The sequence below is a fragment of the Lates calcarifer genome, linkage group LG9 (assembly GCF_001640805.2).
Source record: "Lates calcarifer isolate ASB-BC8 linkage group LG9, TLL_Latcal_v3, whole genome shotgun sequence".
Classification (NCBI taxonomy): Eukaryota; Metazoa; Chordata; class Actinopteri; family Centropomidae; genus Lates; species Lates calcarifer.
The window spans coordinates 22,251,497-22,270,181 of NC_066841.1; the positions used below are offsets into that span (position 1 = coordinate 22,251,497).

General features: G+C 40.6%; 2 protein-coding genes and 1 long non-coding RNA gene across 3 annotated transcripts; 2 read left to right on the forward strand and 1 right to left on the reverse strand.

The window, feature by feature from the left end:
- Positions 1-4,067: 4,067 nt before the first annotated feature.
- On the reverse strand, positions 4,068-5,545 carry LOC127142773 (uncharacterized). The gene is made up of 2 exons (XR_007813821.1): positions 5,397-5,545; positions 4,068-5,068 (listed from the first exon to the last, which is right to left on the reverse strand). It is a non-coding gene; the product is annotated as an uncharacterized LOC127142773 (long non-coding RNA).
- Positions 5,546-5,606: 61 nt separating this feature from the next.
- Positions 5,607-11,341, forward strand: uap1l1 (UDP-N-acetylglucosamine pyrophosphorylase 1, like 1). The gene is made up of 9 exons (XM_018701962.2): positions 5,607-6,022; positions 6,692-6,896; positions 7,505-7,680; positions 7,818-7,990; positions 9,002-9,195; positions 9,942-10,082; positions 10,184-10,369; positions 10,702-10,768; positions 10,936-11,341. The coding sequence occupies exons 1-9, from the start codon at positions 5,743-5,745 to the stop codon at positions 11,020-11,022; spliced, it is 1,509 nt and encodes a 502-aa protein (XP_018557478.1). The 5' UTR covers positions 5,607-5,742; the 3' UTR covers positions 11,023-11,341.
- A 1,328-nt stretch (positions 11,342-12,669) lies between these two features.
- zdhhc12b (zinc finger DHHC-type palmitoyltransferase 12b) lies at positions 12,670-18,679 on the forward strand. The gene is made up of 5 exons (XM_018701933.2): positions 12,670-13,168; positions 13,483-13,622; positions 14,339-14,431; positions 16,612-16,778; positions 16,875-18,679. Exons 1-5 carry the CDS (start codon positions 13,072-13,074, stop codon positions 17,188-17,190), a joined length of 813 nt encoding a protein of 270 aa, XP_018557449.1. The 5' UTR covers positions 12,670-13,071; the 3' UTR covers positions 17,191-18,679.
- Positions 18,680-18,685: the final 6 nt, after the last annotated feature.

An 18,685-nucleotide genomic window follows, 5' to 3' on the forward strand; every position in this document is an offset into this window, starting at 1 on the left:
TCAAGGCACTTTTCATATAGAGCAGGTCTAGACTGTACTCTTTAAAATAGGTATTTACAGAGAGAGACCCAACAAATCCACCATGAGCAGCACTAGGAGACAGAGGCAAGGAAAAACTTCCTTTAAGAGGCAGAAACCTCGAGCAGAACCAGGACTCAGGGTGGGAGGGGCCATCTGCCTCGACCAGTTGGGTTAAGAAAGAGAGAGAGGGGGAGAGGGGGGAGAGGATAGCGAAAGAAGAACATAGCATAACACAGGTTCCATATCAGATGTAAGGTGAGGCCAGTAATACAGCAGTAGTAATGATAGTAGTGATAATTAAAGTATTAACTGCTAACGTAGCAATAAAACTAATAGCAGTGTAAGTCATTTCTAATTCTAGCAGCAGGTGTTGAGTGGAGTTGTAGGAGCAGCAGGAGACTTGTCATCACAGATCAGACTCTACAGCTCCAGAGGCAGAAATACCTGTAGAAAGAGACAGAAGAGGAGAGAGAGAGACGGAAGAGCACAATACTACAGGAAAGGGAAGATATTGAGTTAGTAACATGTAACATGGGATATGAATCTATACTGATGGAGAGAGAGGGAGAGAGGAGAGAGAGGGAGAGAGAGAGAGAGGGAAAGGAGCTCAGTGCATCATGGGAGATTTCCCGGCAGTCCTAGGCCTATAGCAGCATAACTAAGGGATGGTTCAAGCCTGAGCCAACCCTAACTATAAGCTTTATCAAAGAGGAAAGTTTTAAGCCTACTCTTAAAGGTACAGAGGGTGTCTGCCTCCCGGACCGAAACTGGGAGAAGGTTCCACAGTAGAGGAGCCTGATAACTGAAGGCTCTGCTTCCCATTCTACTCTTGGAAACTCTGGGAACCACCAGTAAACCAGCATTCTGGTAAGCACAATGTCCTAGTGGGATTGTAGGGACTATGACGCTATTTAAGGTAAGAATGGAGCCTGACCATTAAGGGCTTTGTATGTGAGGAGGAGGATTTTAAATTCTATTCTGGATTTGACTGGGAGCCAATGTAGAGAGGCTAACACAGGAGAAATATGGTCTCTTTTCATAGTTCCTGTCAGTAATGGTGCTGCAGCATTTTGAATCAGCTGCAGAGTCTTTAGAGACTTGTTGGAGCAGCCTGATAATAATGAATTACAGTAGTCCAGCCTGGAAGTAACAAATGCATGGACTAGTTTTTCTAATGTTGGTGATATTATGCAGGTGAAAGAAGGCAGTCCTAGAAGTTTGTTTTATATGTGAGTTAAAGGACATATCCTGATCAAAGATGACTCCCAGATTCTTTACAGTGGAGCTGGGAGCCAGGGCAATGCCATCTAATGGAATTACATCATTAGAAAATGTATTTCTGATGTGTTCAGGACCAATTATAATGATTTCAGTTTTATCTGAGTTTAGTAGTAAGAAGTTGCTTGTCATCCAGATTTTAATGTCCCTAAGACAAGCCTGGAGTTTGGCTAGCTGATTGGTTTAATTAGTCTTCATTGACAGATAAAGCTGTGTATCATCTGCATAACAATGGAAATTTATGGAGTGTTTCCTGATAATATTGCCCAAGGGAAGCATATACAAAGTGAAGAGGATTGGTCCAAGCACTGACCCCTGTGGAACTCCATGTCTAACTTTTGTGTACATGGAGGAGTAGTTGTTAACATGTACAAACTGAAGCCTATCAGATAGATAGGACTTAAACCAGTTTAGTGCAGATCCTTTAATACCAATAAAGTGCTCCAGTCTCTGTAAAAGGATGTGATGGTCAATCGTATCAAAAGCAGCACTGAGATCTAACAAGACAAGTACAGAAACAAGTCTGTTGTCTGATGCTATCAGGAGGTCGTTTGTAACTTTTACGAGTGCTGTCTCTGTGCTGTGATACAATCTAAATCCTGACTGAAAAATCCTCAAATAAACTATTATTCCTGTAGAAAGTCACACAACTGTTTTGCAACTGCTTTCTCCAGGATCTTAGAAAGAAAGGGGAGGTTAGATATTGGTCTGTAATTGGCTAATACATCTGGATCTAGAGTGGGCTTTTTTAGAAGAGGTTTGATTACAGCTGTTTTATACGACTGCAGCACATAACCTGTTACCAAGGACAGATTTAACATATCTAATACAGGACTGCAAATTAAGGGCAGAGCTTCCTTAAGCAGCCTAGTTGGGATGGGGTCTAAGAGACAGGTTGAAGGTTTAGATGCTGAGATAATTGATGTGAGCTGGGCTAGGTCGATGGGAGAAAAGGAGTCAAGGTTAGGTTTTGCAGCTGACTCTATGGATCCTGTGTTTTGACATAAATCAGTACCGATTGAAGGCAGGATGTGATTAATTTTTATCTCTAATGGTAGAGATTTTATCATTAAAAAAGTTCATAAAATCATTGCTGCTGAGGGTTATAGGGATGCGTGGATCTATAGAGCTGTGACTCTCTGTCAGCCTGGCTACAGTGCTGAAGAGAAACCTGGGGTTGTTCTTATTATCTTCTATTAATGATGAGTAATAGGAGCATTACTCATCTTGCATTACAGAGGGCCTTTTTATATCTTTTGACACTATCCTGCCAGGCTAAGTGGGATTCTTCCAGTTTGGTGGAACGCCACACTCTTTCAAGCCTACGTGCTGTTTGTTTCAGTGAACGGGTTTGGGATTTGAACCATGGAGCTTGCCTCTTTCTCTTTATTGTTTTCATTTTTAGGGGGGCGATGGAAGTCTAAAGTGTACGTATGAGTCTGCAACACTGTCTACAAGATGATCAAGCTGGGAGGGAGTAGCTTCTGCAAAATTAAGATGAGGCACTGGACCTAAGTTAGTGGGAATCATTTCCTTGAATTTAACTACTGTATTTTCTGAAATATTTCTAGTCAGGATATTTTTTGCTGATAATACATAATCCAGCAATATGAATTCGAAAGTGATTAAGAAGTGGTCTGATAGAACGGGATTCTGTGGGAAGACTGTTACATGTTCAATGTCAATACCATAAGCCAAAACAAGATCGAGAGTGTGACTGAAACAGTGAGTGGGTTTATTTACACACTGAGAGAAGCCAATACAGTCTAGTAAAGAGGAAAAAGCAGAGCTAAGGCTGTCATTGATTGACATCAACATTAATATTGAAGTCGCCTACAATAATAACTTTATCTGTTTTAAGTACCAAACTCGATCAGGAACTCTGAAAATTCAGACTAAGAAATCAGAGTATGGACCAGGAGGACGGTACACTACAACAAATAGAACTGGCTTTAATGTTTTCCACCTTGGATGGGACAGACTGAGAACAAGGCTTTCAAATGAATTATAATTGAGTTTAGGTTTAGTGTTAATTAATAAAGTGGAGTTGAAAATGGCTGCGACTCCACCTCCACGGCCAGTGTCTCGGGGAATGTGAGTATTAATATGACTGGTGGGGGGTTGGAGTTCATTCAGGCTAACATACTCATCCTGACACAGCCAGGCTTCAGTCAGACAGAATAGATCAAGATGGTGATCTGATATCAGATCATTTACTAGTACAGCTTTGGATGAGAGAGATCTGATATTGAGTAATCCGCATTTAATTATTTTATTTTGCTGTACATTTGAGGCGGATGTGCTGATTTTTATTAGATTATTGTGACTAACTCCTCTTTTGTTGACCTTTGGTTTAGTTAATTTAAATGGTCGGGGGGCAGATCACAGTCTCTGTGGGGTAATGGAGGGGTGACTGCTCTAAAGGAGGCACAGAGACTAGAGTGTAAGACTGCAGCTCTGTCTCCTGGCCTGAACTCTGGATTGTCAGGGCTTTGGCTTCCTAATAAACTCTGTCAGATTTCTGGATATGAGAGATGCTCCATCAAAAGTAGGAATGAATGCCTGTCTCTCCTAACCAGACCAGGTCTCCCCCAGAAACTCTTCCAATGATCTACAAAGCCCACATCGTTTTCTGGACACCACCTCGACAGCCAGCATTATTATTAAATTTACTCTTGAGTTTCTTCCTCCTTAAGCCGAGAGTGGGGTAAGTTAAGCTATTTTTTTACTTATGCTGTCCTGTAGGCAAAGAAAAAATGATACAGTAGTCAAATAAAAACATCTACCTTTATTTCAGTCAATGGAAATTATAAGAATGCATGTATGACAGAGGGCAATAAAAATATGACTTCTCAAAAAAAAACAAAAAAAAAAAAAAAAAACTTAAGGCTAAGTTGATCCAAGTCATTGGAGTCACCTGGGGGCAAATGGACCAATTTACTTTTTCCAGCTTACACCTGAGCGTCAGAAAAGAAGATCTTAAAGGTACCTTTAACAATATATATCAAACCAAATACAAGTTCATTGTTCAGAATATTGTGGTATACAGGATGTTTTATGTATGTTTTTGCCTTTTTGGAATGTTTGAGGGTTTCCAGATGTTTTCACTTTTTAAGAGTTTCCTATGTTTAAGTTAACCTTTGGGGTTCATGTTTAGGATAAGAGTTAAGAATGTGACACCTAGACTAGTAGGGGTTAAAGGTGAGGGTTTTCTCTCACCCATCTTCTTCCTTTTGAAAGTGAAGGCATTGAATAAGGTCCAGATGTTTCTTATGAACCATGTAAACAACCAATGTATATATACTGGTGTTTAGAGCTGTTAGGTAGAGAGATGCATATTGGCTCGGATCCTCTCACAGGCTACTGCAGTGCTTGTCCTGATGCTGAACTACTTTGTAATAAACTTCTATATACAAGTAAGTCAGTGTCAGCGGAAATCTTCTCTTCATCATCTTCACATCAACATCACCATCTAATATACCACAATATTTTAATACAAAAGGTGCAACAATTCTCACTCATCATCATCACCATCACATCATGTGATTTTTATCACAATGAAGTGCAGTTTGGGGTGGATTTGACACCACATGAGTAGGTGTATTGTTCTCCCCTCTTGCTCAGGGCTGACCTGTCAGTCTTTCTCTCTTTTGCCATTACTCTTATAGATTTTCCACCCTTGACCTCAGTGACTAATCTCTCTCTCTCTTCAAGCGATGTTGAGCCCCAGTCAGGAATATCTTGCCAAATCTTCTATAGAAGGAGACCCCTGCAAAAAAAAAAGGTAATATCAAGTAACATCTAAGGAGTAATACAATTGTTAATGTTTCCAAGTATTGATTTTATATTTGGAGGAAATTACAATTAACCATCTGTCCACTACATTTTTGTTTTTTAAACATTTCTTGTGGTTAAAAAAAATGTTTAAACGTGTTTAAAGAAGAATAAAAAGACATACATGCGCAAAGAACTGAGGATTTCATCATGCATGAAAGGGTTAAATTGACATTCAAAACATTTACTACCAACACTAAACGGTTTTCTCAGCTCTTTGGAAACGGTTGCTTAAAACTGCAAGAAGAAATGTGCTCGAATACCTGCGATAAACCGCGGTGCAGTGGAAAGGCTTTGTTTAGCACACTGAGTGTGAGCAGCCGCAGACTGGCCCTCTCCACATGAAGTTGCTGAATTCAGATGTCGGTTTGCAGGGAGCTACTTCGGACATGTTCGACAGCGCTGCTGCAGGATATCCTGGTACATCTGTCACACTGGGATCCTTGTTAGGATCCGAGAGCTGTAGTCACGAGGTGCTCATGAGACGCAGTCATTTCCTGCAAAACACCGCACATAGAGCAGCTACAGCCGGCTGCTGGGAGAGAGAAGCTGGATGTCTGCATACTCTGATTTCCTTCTATACGCTCTGCTTTGTTACCGAGACACAAAATGCTTTCCCTGGAGGAAGTGAAGCAAAGCTTAGAGAGTGCCGGACAGTCTCATGTCCTGCAGTTTTTGCCGGAGCTGTGTGAGGAGGACAGGGACAGTTTCCTACAGGAACTGTCTCAACTGGATCTCAAGGGACTGAAGGATCACTGTGAAGGGGCTGCGAAGGCTGCAGCCTCCCCCTCTGCCAGTCTGGACCAACACTTAGAGCCGGTCCCTCCACAGGTCATCGGCAGCGTGAAGAAAAGTGACAGGAACTCTCTTACAGCGTGGGAAAACGAAGGTGAATGTTAGCAACACTGCTGCATGTTTAGAAGATTACGGGAGCTCGTGAGTACTGGGAAAAATTGCGAAATGAAAAAAAGAGGAAGAGGAAGTCAGATTTCTGTGTTTTTGCGTGAACATCTCTCCTTGTCACTAACATACCTGTGATGTGACGCATTCAGTTGAGAGCTAATCAGTGTAATTTACTCAAGTACTGTACTTCTGTACAGATTGGAGGTTTCTGCTTGTTCTTGGGTATATTCATTTTATGCTACTATAAAACTTCATCTTTATTTACATGTTGTATTTTTGATTGATTTGATTCCTCTACATTTTTTGACAGCTGCTGTTATTTCCAATGTCTATGAGCTGGCAGTTCCACCAGAGAGACATTTGACCTCTCATTTAAGTTCAGTTGTGTTCACACGATATCATTTAAAACATAAGTATGAACAGCACATTATGAAAAATGACTGTGTATGTTACATGCAACCTGATACAAAGGATTGTGCATAAGCATTACTTGTCTATGAGAGTCACAGCCACAAAGGCTGGTAACGGCTACACTGGAATTCCTCCTTAAATCACAGTATCATAAATGCAATGTGTGTTTAACAGCCTTAATTGTAAATCAGTAAACTTCACAAACAGACTTACTGCTGCTCATATTACTCCCATTTTTTGACAGGGCTGTTGAAAATCTCAGAGAATCGCGTTGGAGTCCTGCTCTTGGCTGGTGGTCAGGGGACCCGTCTTGGTGTTCAGTATCCCAAAGGGATGTATAATGTTGGGCTACCAAGCAACAAAACCTTGTATCAGATCCAGGCAGAGCGCATTTATAAAATCCAGGAGCTGGCAGATGCGAAACATGGCTCAAAATGCACAGTTCCATGGTAAGATACCATAGATCTTCCTCCACTCTGATCATCTGTAGGCTTATGCTGACACAAGAAATGTTGTGTCATAATATTAGCATTATATCAGCATTATTCATTTGTAGTGGTTTCCTATCGGTTATTTTCATTAGCTAACATCTTGGTTATTTGGTTTATGTCACATGAATAAGGCAGTGGTTAAATCTGGCATTAGCTAAACTAGTCATGTTAAAGGCTTTTGACTGTAGTAGAATTCATGATTTAATGTGATGAAACTACCTTTAAATCACATATTTGGAAAGACATGAGAACAAGTTGTATCATGTGGGGCCAGAAAAACAAAACCATAAGCTGATGCTTAAAAGCTCAGTGAGGCTGAGGAGAACTGCTTAGAATGATTTGTTGGTTTGTCACTACATGTGAACCCTTTCACATAGAAGTAGTCATGTGATCCATTGTCAATATAAAAATATTGATCAGTGCCACTTTAAGGAATATTACATGATTAAAAACAGGATAAGAGTGATTAAATCTGCAGGAGTTTGAAGATAAATAAAGTCACCAAGATTACTGAGAATAAGTACAACTTTAACATTTTGAACCTTTTGCCTGTTGCAACTCCTCAGGTACATAATGACCAGTGAGTTCACTCTGGCTCCCACTGAGAAGTTCTTCAAGAAGAACAACTGCTTTGGTCTGAAGCCATCAGACATCATTATGTTTGAGCAAAGGATGATCCCAGCAGTGACCTTTGATGGAAAGGTCATCCTGCAGGGTAAAGGAAAGATAGCCATGGCCCCAGGTAAGTTCACATCAGCTCCTTCAGACCCAGACACAAATATCAGTGAAATCACTTTGGTTTCACCAACTGCCACTGATGTGTGTTGAGAATAATTTGAAGAAATGATGATGTTTCAAAACCTCTCCACTCTCTGTAAGATGGTAATGGTGGTCTGTACCAGGCGTTGGTAGACAATAAGGTGCTGGAAGACATGAAGAAGAGAGGGGTGGAGTACCTGCATGTGTACTGTGTGGACAACATCCTGGTCAAGATGGCTGACCCTGTGTTCATTGGGTTCTGTGTGAGCAAAGGGGCTGACTGTGGAGCCAAGGTAGAGTAATGTCACATATACAAGAGAGCATTAAAGGAATAGTGCAACACTTACTTGTTTTTTCTGACAGTAGATGTTAGTGAGATGTTTTATATCAGCTTTATGTACCTTAAATACAGAACAGGAATTAGGAGCAATGTTCCCTCTGAGCTGCGCGCCTGCACAATCGCGAACTGCTCCCGCTTTCTCCGCACACAGCAAAACTATGTAGCACATAAAATTACAGTGTGCGACAGTGTGCACGTCTGATGTTGCTCACAGTGGTCCAAGGAATTCTCAGAGAGTTTGTGTGTATGCTCAGACACATGAAAAATTAGGGGGAACATTGATTGGGAGGCATTCATTTCCATTTCTGTTTGTGTTCATATTTAAGAAAATGAAACACAATGTGTTGATCAGTGAGTTTTAGACTCCAGGGCACCTTTGCTGATAAACGTTTTGAAAATGAAAACGTTTCCTTGCACCTTAGCGAGAGACGAACATAGCATAACATGGGTTCCATATAAAATGTAGTAGTAATGATAGCAGTGATAATTAAAGTATTAACTGCTAACATAGCAATACAACTAATAGCAGTAGTAAGTCATTTCTAATTCTAGCAGCAGGTGTTGAGTGGAGTTGTAGGAGCATTAATATTGTTTATTACCCCTGTGCTTTTCTTGCTATTAGAAATCAACATGTCTGCTGTGCAAAAGGTCCATTCAGCCTTGTATTGAAAAAGATCTGCCACTGTGAGCAGAGAGACTGAATCTTTTATTTTACAAAAAAGTCCTGTCAATATTTTCCTTGGACCCTATCCTTGACTGAGAAAACTGGCTGTATGAGCGCACTAAACACACGCTTTGTGGCTTGAGCACAAAATAAATACATAAAAATGCAGCACTCTCAGATTCTAAATAATAAAAATAAATTCAGGCAAACCATCCACCCCTCCAGGTCTAAACTGGCTGTACTGAAACACAATGTCCAAATCCTGTTTCCATTTGCCCTCTCACCTTTATTATGTGTCAGGTGGTGGAGAAGGCGTACCCTGCGGAACCAGTGGGTGTGGTTTGCAGAGTACAAGGCATCTCCCAGGTGGTGGAATACAGTGAGATGCAACAAGAGACAGCTGAACTCAGAGGGCCTGGAGGAGAGTTGGTCTACAGTGCTGGAAATATCTGTAATCACTTCTTTACCAGGGCGTTCCTGCAGGATGTAGCAGAGTAAGAGCCTTTACTGTCAAATACTGAATGAGTTTGCAGGATCTCTCTGATAGCGCAGGAGTCACAGCAAGCATAATTAGACTGATTTGTAAATGCAGATTCCGGAGTGAGAGGCACTTCATGGAGGTATATAAAGATACAGTGTATTGGCTAGAAAACTTTGAAAGGACATGCTAGTAAGTTAAATCTGCATTAGTTTGTCACTATTACCCCATTTAGACCAATCTGGTGACATGGCTCAAATCTGAATTGAATGGGTGAGTGTGCATCAGCCAGTGTCATTTAACTGATGTGCTATACAAATGAGAGTGAGAGACAGAGAGAGCAGGAGAGCGAGAGAGGGAGCCTGCATATGAAACTGAGACTTGATTTAATTCAGTCTAATTGTCTGGTTCATTAGCAAAGTGTGTGGAAATATAGTGCTAATGTGGCAAATGTTAAAAATCTGGTCACTGTAAGCTGCTCTAACTAATTTGGCTCAGAAAAATTCTCTGCCAAACCAGCTAAAAAGTTTGAAAGGTCTGGTGATCTGTATTTTTCACTGCCAGCCAATCTCATTTGCAGATTCAACAATAAATGTCTCCTGTCAACAAGTTTTGTGTGTAAACCAAAACACCTCAACTACAAAACTTTTTTTTCCATGACAAAGCTGTGGAACTTCACAGAGGACCCTGTATATAATTCTTCTTTGCATTTTGTTGGGTCAAGTAAAAAAATGCTTTGATTTCCTATTTTTTGTCTTACAGGAACTTTCAAGGCCAACTGAAACAACATGTTGCAATCAAGAAAGTGCCCTTTGTGGACACATATGGCAATCAAGTCAAACCCACCAAACCCAATGGCATAAAGATGGAGAAATTTGTTTTTGATGTCTTTCCATTCTCAAGGTATTATTACATTGTACCTTCAGCTCTTGACATTGTTATACTGCACATAAAATGATATCAGTCTGTAAATTGTTGATAGTTTTACTCTCTGTCTTTGGAAGGAAATTTGTTGCTTTTGAAGTTTTGAGAGAGGATGAGTTTTCCCCTCTGAAAAATGCCGATGGGGCAGCCACAGACAGCCCGACCACGGCCAGGAACTCTTTGATGGCTCAACACTGCCGCTGGGTGCTGGCTGCTGGAGCCAAGCTGCTGGATGAACATGGGAATGTCCTTCCCCCTAAAGCTGGGTCAGAGGAAATGTTCCTATATACCCCCTGCAGCAACATATAATGTCAGAGCCCTACTTCTAATGTTTATGCTAAGCTAAACTACTTGCCTCCTGGCTTCATATTTCACAAACCAATACGACAGTGGTATCAGTCTTATCTAACTCTTGGCAAGAAAGCAAATCCTGAAATGTTGAACACAAATTATGTGTTACACTTGTATTCATCCTGCTAAGTGTAAGTCCTTAAATTTTCTCCAATCAAAGTTGCTGGAAAAATAAGAATGTATCTTTGTAATCTAAAAATGTGTGTGTGTGTGTGTGTGTGTGTGTGTGTGTGTTTATTCCCTGTAGTATATCAGCAGCAGACAATTCTCCAGCTCAGTGTGAGATTTCACCACTGGTCTCCTACTTTGGAGAGGTGAGAAGATGAAAGAGCCCATAGATCCAAATATTTGAGAAAATGTGACTTTATACTAAACTAGTTGTCAGATTACCATATTTAAACAAGCAATTCTACAGAGCAACTCTGCTGTTGTGTGAGCAGTATCACTGTCAATTGAACCACCTTCTCACTTCTTCTGCCAGGGCCTGGAGCCTCTGCTGAGAGGGAGGACACTGCCAACTCCATTCATTCTGGATGAAAAACTGGCCAAGGAGCTGCAGGCTCTGTAACATTTCTCTGATCAACAGAGTACTGTGTGATTGGCAGCAGACATTTCAGTATGGCTAAGTACAGCATGGAGAAGAAGTTCTTGATGGAAGTGTTTGGATAGTTTCAGCCAAAGAATTAATTTTGGAACTGTTGTGTGGTGATAATCATATCAAAGTGTCATTTCCTGCATCTAGTGTTGTAATTGTCACATTTCTAAGAACCGCAAATCATGTGATGTGATCATCTTAAAACAAATAAGGGACTAGCAAAAAGCTATGGGAATTTATATTAATATTGTTTTATTTTACATCTATCAAAAAATAAAATCAAAATACCTCACCTTGGGTCCTTTCCCATTCCTGCGATATACATGAATGTTTTGTTTCATGATCATTTTTAAAGAAATTCAGTCGACTGAATTTCTTTCTGGGTGTTGATTGAGTTGTTTTGAGGAATTCTTTCAGAGCATTATTAAACTGAGCCTCGATAAGTCAAGGAAAACCTCCAGTAGATTCCATATATTGGCTCAGCTTTGGAGCTGTGAACTACATATAGCTTGTCATCTGTACTGATGAATTTGAAGCAAAAAGTTAGTTTTGAAACCAAGAAAAGTATTCGATAACTAAATGGAAGATGGAACAGAACATTTGTTGTGGCATACGTCAAAATAGTTGGTGCAACAGAGACTGCATGGGTTGAGCACAATAATAAACTATAAAAACTCATGTAGAAATGTAGCATAGTATAGACAGTTGCCTCTGGAAAGCCAGCACACTTTGGTGTGAGGTAGCAGATGTTTTCACTGCACAGTGGCCTAAAGAGCTGGTCTGGTAGCACATGGGCCTTGATTTTATTGACTACAGTCACTGCAAAATTCAGGAACTTGTTGATGTGTGTTATTTAGCCAAAATATTATGATGTTGGAGGACGCAGGGGACTAAAATATGCTGTGCATGCTCTTTCAGCAAAGTAATGAAGCTATGGCACATGCCAACCATAGTGGGACAGTGAGGATATCGCTCAAAGGAATCAACTTCTCCCTCAGTAGTAATCCAGTGCACTGCCCTCGTGTATCAGCTGTGCGATACCTTTCAGACTCTCAGCTACCATCTCTCCCAGCTGAATGCTGAAATGATAACAAAGCAGCACACCACTGCTCCCCACAATTCCAGAGCCTTCATCGATCGTGCCACAGTATCATTATCTTAGGGGAATTGCTTTTACTGCCACTGATGGGTCCTACTCCTTACATTTGAAAATAACCTCTTTTTATGCTGGGGGCACAAGCGCCTCCCCAGGATATATTCATTTTTCATAAAATCATGAAAATTGGTAGACTTGTGCACTTTGGGCCCGTGGATATTTTGTGTTCAAGGGCTGTGTTTAGTTATCATGTTTAGTTCAGGACATATGACGCAAAAAACACAATTCGGTTATGAAAGAAAGTGAAATAGCTGCCACGGACCCAAATTGTACAAATGTGCCAAGTTGAATGATTTTATTAAACAGTAAACATCACTCTCTCACATCACCTGACCTAAAGAGAACTCTGCCAAAAACATCGCTCTGTCCCTGACGTCATCCATTAGGCTCACGACAGTCCCCGAGCTTTAATGTCCCTCCCGGCCACCCTATCCTGGACTGTCTCGTGACCGACGTTGGCCAATCACAGCTGAAACTGGAAAGAGATGACAACAAAAAACAAATCAATTAAGCAGAGCGGACGGTTTGTATTGCGGTGCGAACGTAGAATCTTAGTCTACAGGAATCGGATCCTATACTAGACTTAAAAAAGATATTATGTGTTTTGATATTGAATTCGATCTTTGGTTTAGTCTCGCGAAACAAACAACGTGAACGCTGCAGTTTCGCGCAGACGGTCAAAATATAATCGTTAATTCTCTGACGACATTAGCGTTAGCTAGAGAGATAGTTGACATTACTGGTTTATTCTCTAAGGCTCGATGGTATTTAGTCATTAGCTTGTAGCTAACTCGACACTCAGTATCCTGTCACCGACAGTCTGAACGTCCAGGTCCAGGCGATGGATTTTCTGGCATGTTAGGACCATGTTCAAAAATGTTTTTGGTTCAGGGTTTCTGGTAAGAACAGCTCATGTGATTTTGACATGGGTTATAACGTTAATACTCTTCCTACATGATACAGGTAAGTCTTCAACACACTGACGTTCCTGAAATACATTTTGTGTGGCCGTAGGCTTAAGGTTAGAAGTAACATGCTATGTGACAAGATCATTTTTCATGTACAGTGGCAGTACTAATATTATGATGCTAGCTAAGGAAGAAAGCTACAGTTCAGATTGGCATTTGCATCTGATTGAACACTGTTAGATTTTGAAGTAAACTTTAGGCATGTGTCGGATTAGCCAGTGGGGTCCCAGCTGGTCCTGGGACCTGTCAGCAGGTCTAAAATGTGTATTACTGAGTTAAAATGTGTTTCCCCGTGTGTTTTGATTGAAGAGCTGCGGAAGCAGGAGGAGACAGGCCAGCTCCTCCAGCCTGTGCTCTTCGTCCTGCTGGTGCTGGTGTCGGTGCTGCTATACTTCGCTGTGTCTCTGATGGACCCAGGCTTCATCTTGTCTGATGACAGCGATTTGCAGGTGATTAATGATCCTAATGTATCTGCCATTACACATATGACAGCTCTTTGTCAAAATGATTGTCTCTAAGAGTCAAAGAAGCAGCTGAATAGATATTGTTAGTTGCAAAAGTCTGATAATGAATGGAACGCTCTAAAGATAGAGAAGTGTGTAAGGCATTGTAATAATGATATTTATTATTATTACCCATTTGTATAGAAGAAAAGTGTAGTTATTTAATTTACATTTAGTCCTGTACAAGTAGCACCTCTCTGACCTCTCTGAGAAACATTTATTGATTGCCGCTGACAGTATCTCTTACAGCATTCTCATGAGGTTGTAGATGTATTGTGTTGCAGTGTAGGTGTCACATGGATTTAATGCATCCCCATTGTGGAGTCAGTACATCTGTGTGCCAGGGAAGGGATTATGGAATATTAGGTGTAATTTAACATTGTAAGAGGTTTGTGTTGGTTAGATATCAATTCATAGTATCTTGGTCTCTTGAGTGTGAAGTAATGTTAGGCTGTTTAATTAGCTTTTGTCATACATAAAATTATCTCATCAGTCCTGATAAATATCTTGTGACAAAGACATAGAAACACTGTAAATTTTGTCAAGTTAGATCATGGGGTGCTATTTAAATTTTTTGTTTTTATGTTTTCGGGAGCAAACAGCACAGCACATCACAATAAAAGCTTAAACTGAAAATGGTCATGTTTCCTGTGTTGTGCCAGTTCATGCTGGGAGTGACTGAGGAGCAGCAGGACATGATCCCACCCACCACCAAATCCCTACGACAGCGCCGCTGTGGCCACTGTTTGTTGCAGGTACGCTACCGGCCGTGTCTGCATGCTGTCATGTGGTTGTTATTTCAGGATGTGAACACTTTCAGTCAGGTTAACACAAGAGCGACAGTGAGATTTCTGAACTGAAAGACTATGAATAAGTGAGATATTTTTGTCACCACGTGTACAGGTTAGTTTGGACTTTTTGTTTCTTACAAAAACTTAACAATTTTGTAAAAACATTGTTTTTGATCAGTTTCTGTGATTGATGTCATATTGTCAAAATTTTGGATTTGAGTGTGAAAGTTTATTCTTGACCATAGAAACAGTAGTTTGACATAAAAATAAGTAAATAAACAAACTCAAGGTCCTCCTAACAGGTTTCTCTGGGATTATCAACTGTATCTCACAGATGATGGATGACATTTGCTTAGTCATCAGCGATGGAACCTCTGTCATGTGCTTGACATGTGATAGTAGAGGAAAGACTGGGGTTAGACTGAAATGTAGTTGAAAGCTCTTGAAAGAAGCTAGAGGATCTTGAGTGAAGATATTTTTTGTCTTAATTGACCTCAGGATTAATTGATGGTAAACATGGTGTTTGTAATTTCTCATTTCTCTGTGGTGGTGTGGTGTCAGTGTAATACTCAGGCTGAAATGTGAGACTTTTCTACAGTACTTGTAGGATCCCTCAGTGGTATACAATAACAGATAGGTTGCCAAGCAGCACAGTTCTGTTACACATCTACACTACTTCCAGTGAACAGAAAAGTTTGTATGATACAGGAGCAGGGTTAAGGTCACTGTGTACAGCAGCATGTAGGGACTGACTGTGTGTCAGTATTTTGTCTTTTAACATGTGTCTGTAACATCCAACCTGAGGAAAAACCTAAACAAAGGACTAGAACCTCTTATCACTCTCAAGTCATTTGACAGGTCTTTTAACAGAGATCTCAAAACAACAATCAGATCTAATCTAAATCTGTTGTTTACCAGCTGTGACTGTGGGGCTGGTGTTGTTGTCACCAGTCTGTGTGTGTGTGTGTCGTCATGACAAAATGTGGTCCTGGAGACACCTACTGTAGTGGGAACTACCTCAGAGACAGTTTTAACTACTTCAGCCAGTGTTTATATGTCTGTCTTTGGAGAGATTTTGACACTGCATGATGTAGTCACAAAACCTGACAGGTGTGCAGTTGAGATCAAAATGAAGGCAAAGTTCGAGATGGTTGTGATCTGACCTAGGGCTGAACAATTTATCGAAATTTAACCACAATCGCAATTTGAACCAATACGATTTGCAAACTGCAAGGACTGCAATTATTTTTCCAACAGAGTCAGTGGATGCATCATTACACTTTATTTTAGCTGCCTCACAGTTCACACACAGAGCACTGCAGGAGCAACAGAGTGACAGGCTGTAAACTTTACAACCACATCTGGTCTTAAAATAATGTGTGTGAATAACTGAGCTGTGACCAAGACGCCAACAAGTCTGCACTTTTTCCACAAGAAGGAGAGAGAGAAAGAAGAGAAAAAGAGAGAAAATGGTAGAATGAACTAGCTAACATGAAGTTAGGTTTGTATTTAGATTTTGTATTTTCTACCAGGACAAACCTTGCTGAGTTTTATTCAGCTGTGTCTGTCTCTACTGGCTCTCTGTGTGTGCCTGTCAGTCTCCTGTCATTCCCCCTGAGTGTATCAGCCTTTAAAGAATCACCACAGGCAGCAGTATGACCAATGTAAAGTTACTGCAAAGAAGGAAAGAGAACGTAATGCTACTGTTTGTTCTATGGTTCATTATGTGTATGTTCTATACCATTTATTGTTAGAATAAATACTATATAATTTTGGATTCATATATTTTCATCTTCATCCATGGATTAGTACACAGAGCAGTTCATACTTCAGTGATTTCTTAAGTGGTAATGCTCCGTCACGTTTTATATGTATATAGTGGATCCTGGACTGAAGCTTGCAAGAGCAGCAAGAAAAGTCTAAACTCTAGTTGAAGCATATGTGATTATCCAGATGATTTCTGACAGGCTCATTAATGCAGTAGGTTTTTTCTTAGCAGCTATGTTTGACACAAGACTGGCTGCTAATCACAGTGTTAGAAGAAGGATGTCTTCAGTCCTTATTGCACAAATGTATGTTTGTTTTTTGAAATACAGGCCTTTATTTATGTCTTCCTTAAATACAATGACCTTTATTCCAAGTAGCAGCCAATGAGATCAAAGCACTGCCAGACGTGTCAGCACTGTGTCCGACGTTATGACCATCACTGCCCCTGGATTGAGAACTGTGTTGGTGAGAGGAACCACCGCTGGTTTGTGCTGTACCTAGCAGTCCAGCTGCTGGTGCTGCTGTGGGGGCTGCACATAGCCTGGTGAGTACAGCATTGTCACCAGTCATCTTTGCTGACAGATTTACGATGCAGCTGTAAAGCCTCTACAGATCTTCTCTTTCCCTCTTGTTTCCCCAGGACGGGTTTCAGTTACGCGCCCACCTGGCAGCTGTGGCTGCGTACCAATGGCATGCTGCTAGCTGTGGCTGTGCTGGTGGCCCTGCTGTCACTGATCGTGTTGCTTCTGCTTGGCTCCCACCTTTACCTGGTTTCCCTCAACATTACTACCTGGGAATTCATGTCGCGCCACCGCATCTCCTACCTCAAACACTGCGGTGCCGATGAAAACCCATTTGACCGCGGCAGCCTCCACAACCTTTGGGGTTTCTTCTGCGTGTGGGGCACAGTGGTGTGGGAGCAGGTGTACTTCAGGGAGGGCAGCGACCAAGTATAGGAACACATGACAAGCTGACTGAAAAGACTTGATTTCACTCATGAAAAACCTCTTGGGGACCACGTACATAACTACAATGATAGGGATAAACTATCCTTGTTACCTTTGTTGTTTACCTTTACATAGGCACTTGTGTTGTTGTGCCATAACTTTGCAACATTTCCCTTCTTCTTGAACATCTCCCAGTGACTCAGTACTGCAGTGGATTGCTTGCTTGTGTCGTCTTGCTGTGCTGTTTCATTCCACATGACTCTACATTTCCAGTTTATTTCCTCTTCTCCCCAAGTCATGGCTGCAACAGATTAAAAATAGTCTTGTGTTTTCCCAGGAATGAGATGACTGCTCCTAGTGAAAACCTCTATGTACAATGGGTTATTAGAACTGCTGCCATCTCTCCTTATTTCATCAAGTTTACAACCGTTCACCTATACTGTTTCCCTAAAACAGGCAGCTCCCCACATGCAGGCACTTTACCAACCCATTTTAAGGTTCTCAGTGAAGCTAGTCCTAAAGTCGTATTGACTCCATTTATGTTTATGCATCCACATCCCACTTGACCCTCACTCCTGCTTCTACTGAATCATTTATGTGAGTGAGTAGTTACAAGATCTCACCATGACGGTTACATGGTAAACCTGACTAATGGACTGTTAATACTATTGTTTGCTCCTGATACATGTCAAATTTGAGTAAGGAATGTTTGTTTTGGGGCATGGAGACTATCCTGATCTATGGTTAGTATGGTTTCTCTGTCCCGATGATCCTGATGAACACAAGTTGGAGAATTTTAAAAAAACATTAGTCATTTTTAGTATAGAGTTTTTGTTCTTGTTTCATGTGGTCAGTTGCTGTAATTGCTAAGTCTTATTTACTCTACACCGAGGCTTTACAGGGTCCACTTTCCTCAACAGCTTTCTCTTAGAAATAGCTGTCAGATCAAGTGAGAGAAACTATTTTTTGCAAACCTCAGTCGATTTGAAATATGAAGGTGTGAAAAACTTTACTGTATTGTTTCTAGAAATTAATCCAACTATGAAGTATAGGATGCTTTGACTTCTCATGGCATTTCAAACTATTTTATATTGTATATGTAATTTTTAAACTATTTTAAACCAGAAATGTCTTCAATTTTTGTATGAGTGTTTTACTAGAGTAACTGGAAGAGTACTGCAGAGCAGGAGCTGAGAGTGAGGAGAACTGTTTGAGTGCAATACATTTGTGGTATTTCTGTTTGAGCTTTTTCTTGTGCAATAGTAACCTTGTAACACAGCAATAAATGTGGTGTTGAATTTAATGTACAGCAGTAGTGTTGGACAAAATGCAGATTGGCTCTAATTAGACTCAGTCGTTTTAAGTCAGAGCTCTGGTTTATATGAATTAACATTTAATTCATGTAATGTACTTCTGAATTATATGCAATACTGTCATGCAATGTTTTTTACTACTTTGAAAATACTGTATACATCAGTAAATAAATGTTTCACGAACAGTTTCC

Bases quoted from the DNA above. Each gene is read 5' to 3' on its own strand.
- uap1l1 (XM_018701962.2), top strand. From the start codon at position 5,743: ATGCTTTCCCTGGAGGAAGTGAAGCAAAGCTTAGAGAGTGCCGGACAG. The intron at 7,681-7,817 runs GTAAGTTCACAT...ACTCTCTGTAAG, and splicing joins AAAGATAGCCATGGCCCCAG to ATGGTAATGGTGGTCTGTAC. The intron at 10,083-10,183 runs GTATTATTACAT...TGTCTTTGGAAG, and splicing joins GATGTCTTTCCATTCTCAAG to GAAATTTGTTGCTTTTGAAG.
- zdhhc12b (XM_018701933.2), top strand. From the start codon at position 13,072: ATGTTCAAAAATGTTTTTGGTTCAGGGTTTCTGGTAAGAACAGCTCAT. The intron at 13,169-13,482 runs GTAAGTCTTCAA...TTTTGATTGAAG, and splicing joins ACTCTTCCTACATGATACAG to AGCTGCGGAAGCAGGAGGAG. The intron at 16,779-16,874 runs GTGAGTACAGCA...TTGTTTCCCCAG, and splicing joins TGGGGGCTGCACATAGCCTG to GACGGGTTTCAGTTACGCGC.